Raw genomic sequence first — 20,107 nt, 5'->3', positions numbered from 1 at the left:
ATCCTAACTCTCTCTTCCTGTTTTTAACTGTAATTGGCAAATTTCCATGGGCCAGTTATGTCAGATGACAGGCCACACGTGAACGGTGCTTCAACAAAACAAAAAGCTCCTAAAACAAAAAGTGTGCTAACTGAAAACAAAAAAACCAACAACCTGTAAATAATTTTCCTTTACACAGATGTGAGGACAAAATGGATCACAACAAGGTTACAGTTATTAATTAGGCAATGTTTTGTTCTCTGATGCTAACGGTTTTAGTCACATTGATTTGGTAGCACATTTTTTTGCCATTTCACTTCAATACTGAAACATATTTCTATGCTTCTCTAGAACTTATGTTGCTTTTGCTCCGTTGTCTCGTCTAGGCTAGCATTCCCTTTGCTGTTATTGGGTCCAACCAACTTATTGAGGTGAAAGGAAAAAAAATCCGAGGTCGTCTTTACCCTTGGGGAGTGGTTGAGGTTGAGAATCCAGAGCATAATGACTTCCTTAAATTGCGCACAATGCTGGTGTAAGTAAAGGCATGTGTTTAATCTTTGGCATTACGTGTCTGTTGAATCAGGAGGTGCCCTTGATTAATTTTTTTTTATTTAAGTACACAGACCTCATTTCTTTCTTGCCATATTACTTTTGCTTTCTCTATTTTTGGACACATTTGCCCATAGCAAGGAAAAATAGTGTACAAAAATGCAGCCTATACATTTAACTATGTTGTTATTACAAGTAAGTATATGTGATAGACTTCTTTGCTGCTTACTTACCTGTGATGGTTTTTTAAAAAAATGCTGTTTGTATAACTTTAAGAGTTGATCAGTTATCTGTAGCATCCTTGCTTGGGCCTAATTAAGCTACTAGTAAAATTTGGAGCATAAAGAAAATTTGTCACAGGTCAAGAAGGCTTATAGTATACCATGGAGTTTGTCTACTTAGACTGACGTTTCACTTTTTTGCTTCTTTCCATGTGGTGTAGTTTAAAGATGTTTTAAGATGTTCATTGGCATCTTTATAATACCTAAAGATTCTTGTAGCAGACGTAGACCGCTGTCCTGCACATGGCTTCTTGTGTATGCAAGTGTCCACCTGTGCAGAAGAGCTAGTGGGATTGAGGCCTAAGGGCCTCCAGGCTTTATATCAGTACAAATTGCAAATACTAATCCATAGCCCCTGGCAGTGTGTTTGGATTTATCATTGTTAATGTTGTTGTTTTATAAAGGAATTGTTGCATCTATTTAATTCAGATAGCATAATAATAGTATAACTACCCCCTCACCTCACTCCATGAATTATATGTCCCTAAATGCTTTTTCGTAAAGACTCTTGACATAAGAGACTCTCTTATTTGATCATATTGTAACAGACACTTACGGGGCTACAGTCAATCCAAATTCATATTGGACATAACTAGCAGTCTCTGCTCAGTGGAGTTCCAGTAATGGAATAGCGCTGGGCTATTGAAAGTATAGATTAAGTTGCTTTGGCATAGCTGCATATAAGGAGGCGCTTGCACGTCACCTGACTAGACATGTCTAAAGCCAGTGTTGTTCTTCCCTTGCTTTCAGTGCGAAATTTGGTCAGAAAGCTTTTAAGCGTTTGTTGCCTTCAGTGAAAGAGTAGTGTACGGTTTGACTTACATTAGGCTGACAATTATGCAGTTACAACTTTGTGACGAATGATGGCAGTGTGCTTTAAAATTAACCTGTTACAAAGTCTGTTTTGTTTGGTAGCACTTACTTAGGAGTGTACTCATGGAGAATCATTCTCTCCTTTCTTCCAGTTCACTGATCTGTACTGCTGTGCTCAGTTTACTTCCACACCCTCAAAAAATCCACCCTTTTTTGCTGTGATTCACATTGTATAGTGTTCACTGGTACCGCTCTGTCTTTTTGTAACTCTCTTGCACTGATGGGTCAGAGAGTAACTTGTAAGTTTGAGGGTTTCTTTTAAGTAGAGTGTTGCAGCAGAAAGACTAAATTTTTCTCATTGATTTGTGTTTTTAAAATACACTAAAGATAGGTCAGACTAATTTTTAAGCCCTGACAATCTAGGAAGTGCCACTTAAATACAGTAAACCTGATTTATGAATATACCTTGTGTGTATAATTTAGCTATGTAACTTTTTTAAATGAAAGGTTATTATGGTAACTTTGTTACTGGAAATTCAGTTTCAGTGCAGATTTTTGGCATAATAAGTAGAGCAGGGGTTGGCAACCTTTCAGAAGTGGTGTGCCGAGTCTTCATTTATTCACTCTAATTTAAGGTTTGGTGTGCCAGTAATACATTGTAACGTTTTTAGAAGGTCTCTTTCTATAAGTCTATAATATATAACTAAACTATTGTTGTATGTAAAGTAAATAAGCTTCTTAAACATTTTAAAAACCTTCATTTAAAGTTAAATTAAAATGCAGAGCCCCCTGGACCGGTGGCCAGGACCCGGAAAGTGTGAGTGCCACTGAAAATCAGCTTGCGTGCTGTCTTCAGCCCGCGTGCCATAGGTTGCCTACTCCTGAAGTAGAGCCTCTGCTAGTCAGAGATCACCCTCTGGTGGTCAGCTTTGATGTATGTTCTTATGAGAGTTGAAAGTTCTTGGATATTGAAAAGCTAAGGTGCTCTTCCTAGTCTGAAGTTATAAACTGAATTTTAGGACATCGTTTCTAAAATATCTCTTGAATACTAAAGATAATGCAAAGGCTAGGCTTACTACAATTTGGAGATTCCTGCAAACAACTCCTCTGAAGTAGTGGACAGCGATGGACAGCAGAATTTTACTTGTTTTTGAAGGTAATCTTCAGGAAGAGAGAAACTTAAGCACTATTTAAAAAAAAAAGTATTAATATTCCAGTTAACTCTGTGGGTGGAGGGCATGGCGTTTGTTTCTATCTAGGATTTAGTCCCAAATAAATATAGTGATTTTTTTGTAATAGAAACTGTGCATTGAAGAGGGTGACTAACGCTTTGGCAGAAAATGTAAAATGTTAATCCTTTACTTGTTCCAGAACACACATGCAGGACCTACAGGAAGTGACCCAAGATTTGCACTATGAGAACTTCCGATCAGAGAGATTAAAACGCACTGGCAAGTGAGTATGAGCTCCGTTGGGCTTTGCTTCAGTTGATAATGTCATTTGTCACTTGTGCCATTGGACAGATTCTCTTTCCCTGCCATCTTCTCCAATTAGCTCACCATTTCTTCTCTGAGGTGCAGCACTGAAATGCACCATTAAAGGATTTCTGGAAATAACTTTAACAAGGATCAGTTAATAAAGAATGATAGCTAGGTAAATACCACAGCTACGAATTACTGGGTTGGTTGGTCCTGTTTGCATACCCTTTCTCCTTCCTCCTCCCCTCATTTTAACCTAAAAATGCATAGAGAAGCAGTGGATAGTAAATATGGTGGAGTTTTCCCCCCTTTAATAGTCTTTACAAAAATAATAAGATTAAGGAACTGGGGTATTAAACGGAGACTCAGCCTGTGATGCTCAGGATGGATGATGTTTTTAAGTGCAAGACTGACACACTGGCCAAGGGTTTCGTGGAATATATTGTGACAGACCCGGGCCAATGGGGTACAGGAGTCAGGTAGAGGGCAAATATACTGGTCACTGGCTGAGTAGTTTTCTGTTCCCTGAGTGACCAGAGCAGCGGCTGCACTAGAGTAATCAGGAACCTGCTAGAACCAATTTAGGCAGACAAGCTGATTAGAACACCTGCAGCCAATCAAGGCAGGCTAATCAGGGCACCTGGGTTTAAAAAGGAGCTCACTCCAGTGAAGGAGGGGGAGCCAGAGGAGAGGAAGTGTGTGTGAGGAGCTGGGAGCAAGAGGCACAAGGAGCTGAAAGTGAGAGGGTGTGCTGCTGGAGGACTAAGGAGTACAAGCGTTATCAGACACCAGGAGGAAGATCCTGTGGTGGGGATAAAGAAGGTGTTTGGAGGAGGCCATGGGGAAGTAGCCCAGGGAGGTGTAGCTGTCATGCAGCTGTTACAAGAGGCACTATAGACAGCTGCAATCCACAGGGTCCTGGGCTGGAACCCTTAATAGAGGGCGGGCCTGGGTTCCCCCCAAACCTCCCAACTCCTGATCAGACACAGGAGGAGTTGACCCATACTGTGGGGAAGATCACTGAGGTGAGCAAATCTGCCAATAAGCGCAGAACCCACCAAGGTAGAGGAGGAACTTTGTCACAATATTTTCTTTAAGCTTTCTATTTTACTTTGCCTTATTCAGTAATAATTGGATCTACAGCTAGGTAGACATGCTTAGCTTGAATTTCCTTATTTCAGTTTAAGGTATTTCATTACTGTTCTATAATTAAACCCATTTGATATCACTTTCTTTCTTTCTTCATAATTTTTTGTTCCCTTCATAAACTTTGTTTCTTTCAAATGTGAGAAACATATCTCTTGGTGTTGCATCTTCCTCATGACAGACAACCTATTCCTCTCCCTGCTTTACTTTGAAATGCTTATTAATTACTCAAACATTTGTTTTCAAAAAGAAAATAGACATCATTGTATCTAATTCATAGCTGTGTTTTGTTACTGCAGTGGTACCATGGAGGGATGGCAAAGAAAATGTCTCAATTGCAGTAAATAAAAGAATAAGGCATGAGAGTGCAGGAAAGATCTTGTATGAAATAGTAGGAGAAAGAGAAGATGGGAGCGAGGAACTTTAGTTGGGAAGAAATTTGAAGGAGCTAATTGCTTAGTATAGTTTCTTAAAGCAACAAATCTTCCTCATCCACTCCCTTGTAAGAAAGCATGCAGTCAATCTTGTTCTCTCTGTATGGCCCAAACTATGAACCTTGAATCCATTCTCAGAGACTATGTATAGTTTTTCTCTTCCCTGTCTGTCTTATATTTTCCTTTTCCATGCCTGCCCTGTACGATGTGTGTTTGTGTTTGGTAGGCCTGTTGAAGAAGAAGTTGTAGACAAGGATAGGATCCTCCAGCAGAAAGAGGCTGAGGTAAGGATACTTTGTAATAAATGTCTCTGTTTTGATTCATTACAAAAACTGTAATTAAATGATACGCGTATTCATTTCTGTACCATATATCAGCAGAGATCTCACAATGAATCTCTTCTTTCCTACTGTAGGAAAAATTAGTATTTGTGTAGAACTTCCAGTATGCAGTAAAACTGAAATGAAGTGAAAGTGAATATTTAGACTGGCTACAAAATAGTTTTCTCTCCTGATTTCTGCACTTCAGGTCACCTAATGGTCATGGGCAAAAAAATTTAAAGGTTTAGTTTTGAAGAATGTGGGGACCTAAATTGTACATGCAAATTAATTGCATTTTGCACATTTACTTGTATATTGTGTGCGCTGTATGCACAGTTCCTTGCTTCCAGGCCCTGTCTTGCATTTTCAACTGAAGTGTGTGTTTTCTTAAAATCTGATCCCTCCTTTTTGGTTAAACACTCAGGCCTGGTCTACACTTGGGGGTGGGGAATCACTCTAAGTTATGCAACTTCAGCTATGTGTAGCTGAAATTGACGTACATAGATCAACTTACCGTGGTGTCTTCACCTCAGTGAGTCAACTGCTGCCGCTGCCCCGTTGACTCTGCCTGCGCCTCTTGGGGCGGTGGAGTACAGGAATCGATGGGAGAGTGCTCGGAGGTCAATATATCATGTTTAGACTATACGCAATAAATTGATCCCTGCTGGATCGATCACTGCCTGCCAATCCGGTGAGTAGTGTAGACATACCCTCAGACTCATTTACTTGTGATAGCTCTCTTTGTTTCCATAAAATAAGACCTCCGGATAGATAGTTCACAGGCTATTCCAAATGAGATGTATGTTATCCCAGGGTATGTGGTCTGTACAAACATATTTAAAATAAATGCACCCCTTGTACCTACAATCCGTTTCCATACTCCTACAGTTTGGTGTCTGATCCCTTACTTTTATGTCTTCCATTTTTACTCTTCTTAAGCTTGACCTAAAAAAAGAATCACCTATGCAACTATATTTTTGTTTGTTTTCTTTTTTTCCAGTCACTTCAGAGAATGAGAGTGATGAATCAGTAATTTTTGTTTTGGTGTGGAATGATGTTTATTTCGGTCTTAAAATTCCAGCATATAGATGTAGAATTGAATCAGAACTCTTGACACCCGAGATTGTTGGTGCAGTATTTAAGTTCAAGTACTACAGCCATATAATTGCTCATATTATTGGGGCATGAAGATGTTTCACTATCAATCTTTCAGAGAGCAGCTCCCATTTACTCAGTGCAGTTTGGCCCCAGGTCACAGTGTGTGAATGGAAGAAAGCCATGATTAAAAGGGGCAGAGCTAACAGAGCAGGGGCGAGCAAACTTTTTGGCCTGAGGGATGCATCAGGTTTTGGAAATTGTATGGCAGGCCTTTTAGAGGAGGGGGTTGTGGCCCGGCCCCCACCTACTATCTGCCTCCCCTGCCCCAGGACTCCTGCCACATCCAACCCACCCTGTTCCCTGGCGGCCCCTCTGGGAATCATAGAATCTCAGGGTTGGAAGGGACCTCAGGAGGTCATCTAGTTCAACCCCCTGCTCAAAGCAGGACCAATCCCCAGGGACTCCTGCCCCATCCACACACCCCTGTCCCCTGACTGCCCCCAGACCCTCACTGCCCCCATCCAACCCTTCCTCTCATTCCTGACGCCCCCCTGGGACCTCTGCCCCATCCACACACCACTACTCCCTGTCCCAACTGCCCCCAGAACCCCTGCCTGCCCCATCCAACCCCTCCTCCTTCCTGACTGCTCCCCCCCCGAACTCCTGCCCCCATTCAACTCCCTGTTCTCCCTGCCCCCGACCACCACCCCAGACTCCCCTGCCCTCTAACCAATGCTCCCTGCCCCCTTACCTGGCTGCCTGGAGCACCAGTGGCTGGCAGTGCTACAGCCGTGCTTCCCGGCTGGAGCTGGGCCACACTGCTGCTGCTGTCACCACACAGTACAGAGCACCGGGTCAGTCCGGGCTCTGCAGCTGTGCTGCCTCAGGAGCTCACAGTCCTGTCACCCAGAGCTTTGCGCTGGTGGCGGAGCGAGTGAGCTGAGCTTTGGGCAAGGGGGAACAGCAGGGGAGGGGCCAGGGGCAAGACTCCGAGGCCAGGAGTTCAGGGTCCAGGCAGGACGGTCCCGTGGGCTGGATGTGGCCCATGGGCCGTAGTTTGCCCACCCCTGTAATAGCGACTAGTTTCAGGCCAGCTTAAAGATAGCAACCCTATAAATGCTTGGATGCATATTTCTGCATCCAGAGGCAGTCTCAGGACTTCTACATCCAGGCAGAAGTCCATGAAATGCTAATATTTCAGTCTCCATGTTTCCATATTTCTTTGTAGCATGCCTGTTAAGACTGAATCTTGTTACCTGTCTTACTGTCTTCTCTGGCTGCTTAAAAACTTCCTTTTTGGGGAAATCTCCCATGGTTCCACTACCAGTAATGGTGGTGGTAGTGGGAATACTGCTGAAGATGGGACTCCAGTGTTTTTTCCACAATGATGTTTCAGTATGATGGTAAAAACATCATTATAAACCTGTGTTCTCTCAGTGCTAGCACTCTCACTGGTGGAGCTGCATTGGTGATGGTGAAATTTCCCCAAGAACAATGTATGTAAATGAACTGCATCCTATTTACTGATTAAGGAACAATAGGCTAACATGGTGATTGCTTTGAAAGTATCAAGAACATTTTTTGACAGTGTTTTTCCTCTTACATTTAGAGATTTAGATTTAGAGAGAGATTAAGTGACTAGTATTTCTGCTTGTTTGCATGTATGTACGTGGCCAAAGAGATTATGAAGACTTTGAAGTTCTTGGAGGACAATCTCTAAAACTTCTCAATGGGACTAAAACCTCTACATAACTACTGTTAAGATTGCGAAGGATTAGGTTGAAACTTGAAAAATAAATAAATAGATTTACACTTTTACTGTCTGCTGTCCCTTAAAACAGTGGTTTTCAAACTGCGAGTCGTGACTCGGTACTGGGTTGTGGAATGTAAGGCACTGGGTTGCGGCGGCTCTGGTCAGCACCACTGACTGGGCTGGTAGAAGTCCCCTTGGCGGTGCTGTCCGGTTGAGGCAGGCTAGTCTCTACCTGTTCTGACACTGCGCTGTGCCTTGGAAGCAGCCAACAGCAGGTCCAGCTCTTAGGTGGGAGTGCCATGGGGCTCCGTGTGCTGTCCCCGCCCAGAGCACCAGTTCCACACTCCCATTGGCTGGAAACCGGCCAATGGCAGCTGGGCACCGTCCTTGGGTGAAAGCCACGTGGAGGTGCTTCTGCGCCTCTACCTAGGAGCCGGACCTGCTTGCTGGCCACTTCCGGGGTACAGCGTGGTTTGCAGTGTCAGGACAGGTAGGAAGCATGTGCCACTGACTGGGAGCCCCCTGAGGTAACCCTGTGCCCCAGATCCCCAGCCCTGAGCCCCCCAACCCAGAGCCCCTTCCTGTACCTCAAAGCCTCATGCCTGGCCCCATCCCAGAGCCCTAAGCCTCCACAAACCTGAAGCCCCGTCCTGTACCCCAAACCCCTCATCCCTGCTCCCCACCCCCAAAGCCCTCACTCCCAGATCTCAGCCCTCTGCCCCAGCCCTCTCACACCCCAAACCCCTCATCCTCAGCTCCGCTGGGTGCAGGCATCACCAATTTTCTTCTTCTGGGTTGCCAGAAAAAAAATTTGAAAACCACTGCTTTAAAAGATCAAGAGGCTTTGCTGAGTCTTCTGTAGATAAGCTGGTATGAAATCTCTTCATCACCAAGGCAGTCTGAGGTTCAGGTTGGGGAGGATTGTGCAGGGAAAGAGGTGAAGAGGAAATGGGCTTACATTCCTTGGCCGTTGCTGAGAAAACAGCCATTTCCCCTTCTGTTTTGCATTCCGATCAGTAACTGTGCTTGAAGTTCTATTTACAGTTCTGCAAGGTTTACATAACCCCAGAGGGAATTAAGGTTTGGGGATGTGCCAGGATCATCATCATCAAGGCATGATTTCTGCTAAATAACGATCCTTTATTATATCGAAAGACGTGTTCCTCATTAATCGGACTCATTAATCTCTAACATAGATTCGTCAGCCAAATTACAAGACCATTTTTGACAAGTACAGATTTAATGCAGGGAGGGGGATAGCTCAGTGGTTTGAGCATCGGCCTGCTAAACCCAGGGTTGTGAGTTCAATCCTTGAGAGGGCCACCTAAGGAGCTGGGGCAAAATCAGTACTTGGTCCTGCTAGTGAGGGCAGGGGGCTGGACTCAATGACCTTTCAGGGTCCCTTCCAGTTCTGAGATAGGTATAACTCCATATATTATATATTGTAGCTAAGTTTTTTCTGTCAGTCTTCAAGTGTAAATGACCTGGTTTTATGAGGGAAGGGAGTGGAGAGAAGAAAATAATGGTGTTTGCTCTCCTTTCTGTAAATATATTATAGTACAAATTATTTGTTGTGACTTTTTGCTATTAACGGTCCCAGTAGCTTTTCAGTAAAAATGTGGTGGAAACTACTTGGAACAACTTACCCTGTTATGTCACATTCTGAAATGCTTCCCTTGTTAATGAGAATGAGAAGCATAAAGGGTAAAACTTTCAGAAATACCTGAGGCACTTTTGAAAATGACACTTAGGCCGTGTTCATTGAGGCATCAGTGGGCATGGATCCCTAATTCTGCAACTAGCTCATTGTAAGACTGTAGGCAGTTCACTTTGCTTTTCTCTACCTTAGTTTTCCCAGCTGTCAAATAACAGACGTATTTTTTCAACAGCTTTTGAGATCCTTGAAAGATGGTATGGTAATATAAATTATTTATTCTAAGTCATGCTGGTCTGCAATAAATTGAATACCCTGTAATACCTAACACTCACAATTGGATTAGTTCTTCTTTGTTTTCCCCTACTGGCCTCGCCTAGCTTTCTGATTTATCTCTGTTCCTTGATCTCCCAGTGTGTCATCAGTTAATAGGGTTATAGTGTGAGAAATACGCCACAGAGCGGCAGTCCTCTCCATTTGCTTGGCCCCATTCTGACAGACATCCCAGTTGCCTGATAACGCTATGTAAATTCATTTTACAATATTTATATATTCAATAAGATGCAAGTATTTTGTGAAGTATTTAATGTTTGCATGAAAAGGCTGACATGACAGTTGATGAAGGTCTAAAGAGCATAGATAAAAGTATCCTTAAAGTGTGATACCCTTTTCTTTGGTAATCTATAGTCCTGCTGCAATGGTAAGAGGATGTAGTACTAAATTCAGTCTTACACTTTCCTCTGTGGAGTGAAATAGATTTTATCCTTGGAGAACAGAATGAAAAGAAAACCATCAGGGAAAAAAAACCTGATTAGCAGTGCCAGTCCTGTGGAGAATAGAATGATGATGTTGACATGATCTTTGAACAATATATTTTGCCTTTAAAAAAGTTACTTGTTGAAACCAGTTTAACATATGTGTGTAGCCTTCAGTCATAGGTCCACCTTGCTGCCCATAAAGTGCAGTGGCTGTGAACACAGTGACTTGTCCTATTTTATAAATGTAGTATTTATAATGCCAGAGAGTCCCATAAAGCAAAACATTTCTCTTGATGGAAATCTTTTTTTGCAATATAATCATTTGACTGGAGCATATTTTTCTTGGCCTTACTTAACAGGATTAGTTGCACTCTTTGGTATTGAAGGTATTTTTAACAAACACTGCGAATATCGTGGGAACATCTTGAAGTTGCTGAAGGTCCACAGCCTTAAGTTCTATTTCTTCATATTATTTTCTTCCTACAGCCCCTTGTCATCTGAATTTTATTGTTAAGAGGGACCTGACTATTTGTTTGAAAAATGAACTGCCTTACTGGCAAGTGAACAATTGTTGAGTTCTTCCCATTCCTTTTTCTCTTCCATCTGTGGGGCCATTGCCTAAGCATTACTCAAGCAGGAGTCTGCAGTGTGTGGGTTTTGTGTTCTAGCCAAAACATGCAGTAATGGGAATAATCAACCATGTAATACAAAGTTGTATCAATGTCTATACTCTCTTAACTCTGATGTGAAATGTCTGATTCCTCTCCATGTTATTGTTGCACTGCCATCAAGAATAATGTGACACTTTGAGCTAAATTCAGCCCTAGTGTCAGGAACTCTGTCTCCAGTAAAGTAGATTGAGTTTACACTAAGGCTAAGTTTGGTCCTTTGACTTCTGCTTAATGGGCATTGTCAGGAATTGTGTTTCTAGAGGATTTCCAAACATGTTCATCTTTTTACCTTTTTTTGCCCTTGATTTGCCTCTCCTCTTTGAGGTTTGGTGTTACAGCATCTGTTTGTCTGTTGGGGGTGAATGTGTGCTCCCTGCATAGCATGTCAATGCTGCTTCTGCATCAGCAAGAGATTTGCTGCAGAGTCAAATGAGATCAGAGTATGCTGCCTCCATGATGCTCGCACTTCATGCCAAGATGGGGAGCAACAGACTAGATATGAAGCTTGAACTGTGGTGTCTTGAGTGCTTTCACCTTGAAGCAACAGGAAGACAAGTGTGTGTTGTGTACACAATACACTGATTGCTCATTTCTTTGCATTCTTGCGAGGAGAGGGAAAGTAAATCCACTTAAAACTGTTAACATTTAGGAGTGGTTCTTTCATTCTCTCCTCACTCATAAAGATAAATGGCGTAAGAGACTGAGCACCACTTATTTGTGTTTAATATAGGTCAGCTCATTCTCTCTGAATCTTGTGTGCTGTGTCATTGCTAAATTAATGGATTGAAATGATCTTGTCAGCTTTCAGACAGTGGTGCAAATGGACATCACCCTAACCAGTGACTGCAACCTGCCTGAAATGGTGTGTTAAATGTAATCTCCTGTCCATTATGAGCTAACATAAAAACTGCCTTTATATAATCAATCATTTAAAAAAAACACAAAACATTATGCCTGGAAAAAACTATTTGCTACTTCTCTGCAATCTTGTTTCCCCTAATGCAGCTATCCTAGATATGAGGAATGGTATGAATAGTTGGTAACTTGGGATTATTATCGGATTTTGGAAAGCGATCAGTATATATAAATCTGATTCTGTTTTAGTTAACAGAAAAGTCTGCTTGAGCTGTATTTTCATACTGAAAAATATCTATATATATGTAACTCTTCATCAGGAGTATAATATTAAACAGCGTTTCAAGCAATAATTAACATACACAAGTTTTTCTCATATGTTGCTATCGTTCTGTTCTATTAACCAAGCTGTCTGTTCCCCACATATTAATACCCTTGCTCCTGTCCTTCCACAACTCTTTCTCCCCCCTCATTCCCCCAGTGTAGTTCTGCTATTAGATCTCTTTTCAGTAAGTATTTACACTGCCAGATTTCAGGTCTCGATATCCATCGGTGCCCCATTAAAATATTGTATATCGGGGATTCTCAAACTGAGGATTGGGACCCCTCAGGGGTCGCGAGGTTATTACATGGGGAGTTGAGCTGTCAACCTCCACCCCAAACCCCGCTTTGCCTCCAGCAGGTGTTAAATATATAAAAAAGTGTTTTTAATGTATAAGGGGAGTTGCACTTGGAGGGTTCCTATGTGAAAGGGGGCACCATTAAAAAAGTTTGAGAGCCACTGTTGTATGTTCTTCATGCAGAAGGTGCTATAGTACATCAGATACTTGTCATTTTGGCTAGTCTGGAACTTTTTTCAGCTAGGAGGAATCTTTTATACCACAGTCTCAGAAAAGGAAGTTAGTCTGCAGACCAGGAAGCAACTCTCCAAGAAGAGGAGAGCTGTGCTTTCTAAATATGGTTGCACTGGCTGCATTTGGTGGGGTCTTACCCTTATTTTTGTTTTTGGCCAGTTTGTTTCAGCAAAAGGAAATTGTGCACTTATCTTCAGTAGCTTCATACTATACTAACTGGTGTAGGAAGCACAACTATATGGTTAACTTAATGGGCATTGCATGCCAAGGAAACTCCTATTGTTAAATAACACTAACATGGCTTTGCAATCTTGCCATTAGTTAATCTGTGCATCTATATCAGGGGTGACCAGCCTGTGACTCTGGAGCCACATGCAGCTCTTCAGAAGTTAATATGCGGCTCCTTGTATAGGCACCGACTCCGGGGCTGGAGCTACAGGCACCAACTTTCCAATGTGCCGGGGGTGCTCACTGCTCAACTCCTGGCTCTGCCACAGGCCCTGCCCCAACTCCACCCCTTCCTGCCCCCTCCCCTGAGCCTGCAGTGCCCTCACTCCTCGCCCCCCCCGGGAGATGCAGGGAGGGAGAGGGAGATGCTGATCAGTGGGGCTGCCGGGTGCTGGCTTGGGGAGCTAATGGGGAGCTGCTGACGTATTACTGTGGCTCTTTGGCAAGGTACATGGGTAAATTCTGGCTCCTTCTCAGGCTCAGGTTGGCCACCCCTGATCTATATAGTATGTGGTGTAGTACCTCATATCTAGAAAATGCAATACCATGCTTAATCTCTAGATCTCAAAACACTTTATGAACATATGTGAGGAAAATCCTTCTCTTAGGGAAACTGAGACAAAAGAGCTTAAGTGACTTTAAATCTTTGGAAGAACTTTAAAAAACAAAACTCCTTTTCTGTGCTGAGCCTTGGCATGCCAAATCTCTCACCATTGTTATACTGCCTTACTCGTGCTGGCAGGAGTATGGGGTGAATGAGAAGGAATCATCTCTTTGTGAGACTTATGTAGTAATATTGAGTGTGTGTCTTCGAAGGCTTTGTTTTGAGGCCTTGGGTTGGGGGAGGAGTGTAGTTTGGTTCAATTAATCTTTAAGCATTTTGTCTTCCCTTTTTTACCAACTCTTTGGGTTTTTATTTTTTTTATTGTGGCTACTTCTCTCATATCCATTAGGCTCATCACAATTTTTAATTGTCATTCAGGTTCTGTAGCACACAGGTACATAATAATAGACATTATGTATTACACTTCCCCCCGCCAAAAAAAAAAGGCTACTGATGCTACTTATTTCACATACAAATCTGCTTTAACCCTGTACAGTTCAGATGGAAAACTCCTTTTCTCTGGTTACATCAGTTATATTCCTTCAATTTCTTTCCTTATTCCCCTGCCCCTATCTAAGGTCAGACAAAATAAAGTAAAATGTATCTCTGGAATTGTAGCTCTTTTCTGATCTGGTTACCTGCGTTGTATAGACAAAGAGAATCAATTATTGCTCAACCTCGAATACTGAGGCTCAAATGGGTATTTATAGAACCTCCCACGTATGATTCACTCATTCGTGTAAAATAACTGTTCTCAGTAATGTTTTGCTTTTGTATTCATGCTAGAAATTTATTAATGTTTCATTTTTTTCAGACTGCTTTACATTATTTTAAACTAAAATATGATTAATAACCAATGCAACATTTTTTTTTACATTATCCCTTAATTTTGTAACTATAACATTCCTACAAAGTAATCAGTAAAGAACAAAAGCATGACTACTTTTTGGGGAGGGAGAGATGGTTAGAACACAACTTTCTTTTCTTTCTCACAAAATAAATTAAACCCATATTCCCAGACTAGTGTTCTTAAATGAAAATAGTATCTGGCAACAGTGCATTATAATTGTTGCCATTGTTTAATGGAACATTGGTGTTCTGCCTACCATAGCAACAAATAAGACGACTGCTCTAATTATAAGCACTATGTGGCTTCAAATTTACAATAAATCTATATACAACTTACATGAAAATTGTAGAAGGCCTGATTTTTTTTTTTTCAAAATTGCAAGAGCACAAATTGTGTGCCCCATTTATATGTGAAGTTTTCATGACTGCATTTGGAAATGTGCAACTGTCCATTTGTGAGTTCAGATTGCAGATTTATGAGTACAGTTGTAATTGTATGCACATTTTTGAAAATCAGGCTCATAATGTCTGTTCTGTAGCCTTTTATTAAAATTCAAGTTCAAAAGAAAAATAAACATGATTTAAAAAGAAATTATCTTACATAATCGCCAACTTGCTTTCTCCGGGATAGAAATTACAAATCAGTGTCTTTAAAAAAATGAAAACACTCAAAACAAACTAGTTATTTCCAAGAAAATGTCAAGCAGTTAAAATTGAAACATTGGTGGCTAATATGTCTAGACTTTACTTTTCTTTCTCTCTAGATTTCATTGAGCATCTTTTTATTTTGCTCTTGAAACAGTCTCTTCAACTGAGTTGACTAGTGCTCCTCAAATTTTGGGGCGTTATCCAGTTAATCAAACCAAACAGCAACTTCAAAATCACCATTGACTTTCTGGCATTAAGGGCTAAGTATTTGTGTTGGAATCAGGGCCGGCCCAACCCATTAGGCGACCTGAGCAGTCGCCTAGGGCGCTAACATTTGGGGGGCGGCGGCTGGACCTTCTGCCGCCTCTGTTGGGGACGGCATTTTGGGGGCAGGACCTTTCGCCACCTCTGTCGGGGGTGGGACCTTCCACCACCTAGGGCGGCAAAAAAGCTGGTGGCGCTCCTGTTTGGAACAAAGCAAGCTGCTTTACCAGTAATGCACCTCTATACACAAAAAGGAAAGGAAGGTGTTTTCCTTTATTTTGTAATGTCTGTGTGCTAATTTGCAAGTCTGCAAATGTGCTTCTGAAAGATTTATTTCCGCACCCTTATGGTCAAGATTCTTGTGTAGCTTACTGACTTGAAATGTGCGTCTGATATGATCTTGACTTAACACTCTGGGCCAAAAGGATCTTTGACAGGGCTACAACAGTAAGAAATGGGGGGCCATGTAATTAAACACTAAATTGTAAATATAGAGTGGGAAAGGAACTGGGTCCCTTTCTCCACCAAAGAAGGAAAAGACTCACAACTTCCTGTATATCTGGGTATTTTTCCCATTGGATTCAAGGAGAGAATGAGCCTTAGCTGTCCAAAGTCTGTGTGTAAAAGGTGATGTTTTCTTTTCTTCTTCACAGCTGCGTCGCATGCAGGAAATGATTGCACAGATGCAAGCCCAGATGAGGATGAAGCCAGGGGATGAGTGAGATGCTGAACATGTGGCTGTACAAGGTACATTTTTTCAGTTTTATGTAGCTATTATCCTCTGTGTTAAAATGCTGTACCATGCTTCATTTATTTGCTAGAAAGTGAAATCTTTGATAACTTCCTCACAATGGCTTTAGATTTGCCTTTACAAGGAGTCTGTTTTTACAGCTCCTGGCACATCATGGGTTTTCTCAGAAACAAATTAAAATCTAAGGCAGGGCTTCATTTACCAAACCGAGGAAGAGGTATAACTGGCAGTTTGGGCTGATATAAATGATTTGCATACTGGTTGTCCAGCTGCTATAGTTAGTTTAGATCATTTAACTTACTGTTTTGGGCTATTTGTAAGAAACCAAATGGCATACAGACCCTTTTTCATTTTCGCTGTAAAGAGTGAGTGGTGTCTGTCAAATTGGTCCACTGGACTGAGTAAGTCATTTAGTGGAATCAAGTCAAATGAATTTTTCTGGGAGCCCTCTCCTTTCAGGTGGTGGTTTCTGATTCTGATAGCACGGCCTCTGAAACTCCAGTGCTTCTTTCAACAGTCTGTATATATATTTTGCAGCCTTTGCCTTCAAATCAAAACTGAATCTTTTCAAGGTGTGTCAGTAAATGAAGAAAAGTGTGCATATCCATATGAGATTCACTTCTAGATTTGCTAAATACTATCCAGAAACCACCCATCAATCACAGCAACTATTCAGCAACTCATTTTATCTGAGAGCCTTTGCTGCTTGCTCTAGAAGGCTGATATGTGAATTAGATTTGCTTCTTGACTGACCTGATCCCTTCACCAGTTATATCTCTTCATTGCAAAGCCTGCTGGTGGGCACAATAGCTGGTAGGGAGGCTTTTTCCCAACCTCAGAGGGTCACAGCTTGTTTCCAGCTCTCTGGTCTATTCTGGCTGCATATATCCATCTTCAGCAGGAGTAGCTGATTTGGCTTCAGTTTGCCCTCCACTCAGGTGGCTGTAGTTTCCTATGGCATTTCCCCTTGCTTGTGTGTCTCAAATATTATAATTGTTTGCAGTGTTGTAGCCACATTGGTCCCAGGATATAAGAGAGACAAGATGGGTGAGGTAATATCTTTTATTGGACTAGTCCAATAAAAGATATTACCTCACCTACCTTGTCTCTCAAGTATTGTAGTAGAAGACTTCATTGAGGTAAGTCAAGATTGCAGACACTTATGAGTACATATTACTTTTCAAGAATGTTATTGGCTGATACTTTAACATCACTTTCTGGAGTAAGTCGAGTTAATAACTGTGGTAACTTGCTTATATGGAAAAGTAAGTATAGCCATCATCCTGTATAAGCAGCCTGCTTAATAAACTGACAGTTTTTGCAAAGCGCTAAAGGAAAAAATAGTGGACAAATCACACTTGTTTACTGGATGCATACTTTCCTGAGGTCAAAGTCTACATATGGTGTATTAGTCCCTGGGGCCAGCATTCGAAACTTGCAAGCGCTCAAGGGGAATCACTTTTTTATTGTAAATCCTCATGTTTTCTTCAGGATGCAGAAAGCATAGTTCTTATATTTTCTTAAATACAAGAATAAAAAATAGAAACATATGAGGAGCCTTGTTCCTGTTGTTTGATACTTCAGTTTAATGCTCCAGTTTTGATTTGCTGGACTGCTGGAATGTAAAGCCTGAATAAAATGGATTATATTATCCCTTCTGACCTTGTGACAGCTGCCAACATTCCAGGCCTAAAATAAGGAGATTTTTATTGCCTTTACTTGAACCTTCACTTTTCCTGTTTACATTTAAAAAAAAAATAGAACTTTTTAAAATTAAGCCTTCTAAAGAAGTAAACTTGTCCACTGTGCCCCTATTAAACAAGACAAAGTTCTACTGGTATATACACCGTGTTCCCTGATGAAAGCCATATTAAAAAAAAAAAAAAAAAAAGATTAAAAAAAAAAATAATCAAACCCAGGTCTTTTTCACCCTGTCACAATTCCAAATTCCCAGCAAATGAAGACACCGTCACAGCTGAGACCAGACTGACCATGTCTTCTAACCTCCATATTAAAATATACTGTCCCAGAATTGAAAGACTAAAGGCTAAGGAAATTTCTTGTGGTTGACCATAATGTGTACACGGGAGCAATGACTCACTGTTAGTCTTCTGCATACATAGACAGTAGCTGGTAACTTTGTGGGAGTTTTTAAATGTAGTTTGAATCAAAGGTGCTCTGGAGGTCCTGAGAAATTAATGGTAGCTCTGTTTTGGTATATCCAAACCCTTCAGTTTTTGGGTTGTTTTTTTTAATGAGAGCTATTTTCATAGGGAATATTTTAAAAGTACCAGTGCACATCTTGCAAAAGAATCCAACCCTCGTTGATAATTGCAGATTACATATTTACACAGTCAGCTATAAAATATCACTATATAAAATCACACTCAAAATCTAGCAAAATTCTTTCCTAATTGTTGCCTGCAAAGCACATATGAAAGCTGCGTGCACACAAGAATACCCAAACATTTTACTTTGATCCCAGTGCTCAGACACTGGCTTAGCTATGAAATTCAGTAGCTGAGAACTGGCAGAATGCTATACTATGAACATTGGTTTCTAATAATGGGACTAAGTTCTCTCTGGTTCAGAAATCTCATATCCAGGTCTGCCATAAGTAGCTTTTTTAAAATCGGAGCAGGGTTTTTCCCAGGTCAAGTTTGCAACTGTGGACACATGGGCAAACAAAGGTCTGAACATGATGGCATGTGTCTGTGCACAAATTTTTGTGTGTGTGTGCTTTGCATTACTCACTGAAATACAACCTACCCCAAGTATCTGAATTACTCATAGACCAAAGGTCTAATGCTGTGAATTCTCATATTTCTCGTCCTTTTCATTTTGATGCAGAATAAAAACCTGAGAACTAGACCATTTGTTTTTTTCTATAAATGTCATCCCAGCAATACTTGTAAAATAGATTAGTTATAGGAAAGGATAATTTCTAATGAAATATCTGTATAAACATGCTAGATCTATCCTAAAATTTTTGAAAACCACATGTAGGCCAGAAATACTGGGATTGAACACATTTTGAGAAATGGATTTGACTGAGAAATGCTATGGCTGTGAGGTGTGTGTGTTATCCTATAGGTCTCACCTTTTCTTAAGTATCTGTCTAAATAGAGGACTTGTCAAAACCAGATCACCAGTTGTACCATGTCCAGAATAGAATTTTGATGATTCCTCAGTTTTTCCCTTCAAGATGCTGAGACTACCCTTCCATATGGAACAGATCCTGAGCTAGTGTAAATTGTCATGGTTGTGTTGACAATATGACTAAACCAGACCACTGACATGGGATCCTGTCGTCATGTCTTTCTCCGATTTTGCTGAGCTTATGAATCCCTACAAAGCCAGGCTTTATTGCAGAGGTGGAGAGGGCACTTAACAAACACTAACTGGAAGACTTTTGAAAATATATGGAATGAAGGGGACACGGAATAGGTGGAGATTATAGACAGGAAAGAATGAAATGTGTAGAGCCTTGAAAGAGGATGGGTAGATAAAGCTTGATGTGGAAGAGTGGAAATCTGTGAAGAGTTTGGAAAGGAGATGGTGGTGGAGGAGACATAATCAGCAATGAAAGAGGAAGATGGTCTTGAAAGCAATGATAACCAATACATGCAAATTTCATTATCTGTTCCAGATCTGTGGGAACTGCTTTTTTTCTGCTCCTCTGATGATGATTATAAGGGTCTCAGAGAGAGCATTCCCACCAAATGTGCGTGGGCTGCTTTGTATACATGCCTGCCTGCTGCCTTTTCACTTTCAACTTTGCTGTTACAGCTATAGTAAGTGCCTTCTTGCAAGTTTAGGGGAAGTATGTGTACGTGAGCACTTCCTACTCACAGAACTGTGCCTAAGTGGTGGTGACAGGCTAATAGATGAGTCAAGTGCAACAAGCCATGAACAAAACAGTTACTGTCATGAGAGTAGTCAAATATACAAAGTGTATAAGCTGGCAAAGTATTTTCTCTTAATTTCTGTTACAGTTGATGTTTGTATGTGAGGTAGGTACAAAATTTTCAAACAAAAATAATTTCCCTTCTAAAATACAGGAAAATATGGTGCGCTTCAAGTACAAAAGCTGTCTTCATTCTTGTGTTTTGAGGATTTA

General features: G+C 41.1%; 1 protein-coding gene across 2 annotated transcripts in view; it reads left to right on the top strand.

Annotated features, from left to right (window-relative positions):
- Positions 1–20,107, top strand: part of LOC115660711 (septin-2) — a 62,704-nt gene that overhangs the window by 30,710 nt on the left and 11,887 nt on the right. The window contains exons 9-12 of one of the 2 annotated variants that reach the window (XM_030582322.1): positions 366–511; positions 2,994–3,077; positions 4,907–4,964; positions 15,890–15,983. In XM_030582322.1, coding sequence (XP_030438182.1) covers positions 366–511; positions 2,994–3,077; positions 4,907–4,964; positions 15,890–15,958 — 357 coding nt within the window. In that variant the 3' untranslated portion in view covers positions 15,959–15,983. Of the gene's footprint in view, positions 1–365; positions 512–2,993; positions 3,078–4,906; positions 4,965–15,088; positions 15,325–15,889; positions 15,984–20,107 lie in introns of those variants that run through there. The other variant, XM_030582323.1, reaches the window with a different exon arrangement.

Source organism: Gopherus evgoodei, chromosome 13 (genome assembly GCF_007399415.2).
Source record: "Gopherus evgoodei ecotype Sinaloan lineage chromosome 13, rGopEvg1_v1.p, whole genome shotgun sequence".
Taxonomy (NCBI): domain Eukaryota; kingdom Metazoa; phylum Chordata; order Testudines; family Testudinidae; genus Gopherus; species Gopherus evgoodei.
The sequence above is the reverse complement of the archived record's forward strand: the minus strand, read 5'-3'. Positions and strand labels throughout refer to the sequence as shown.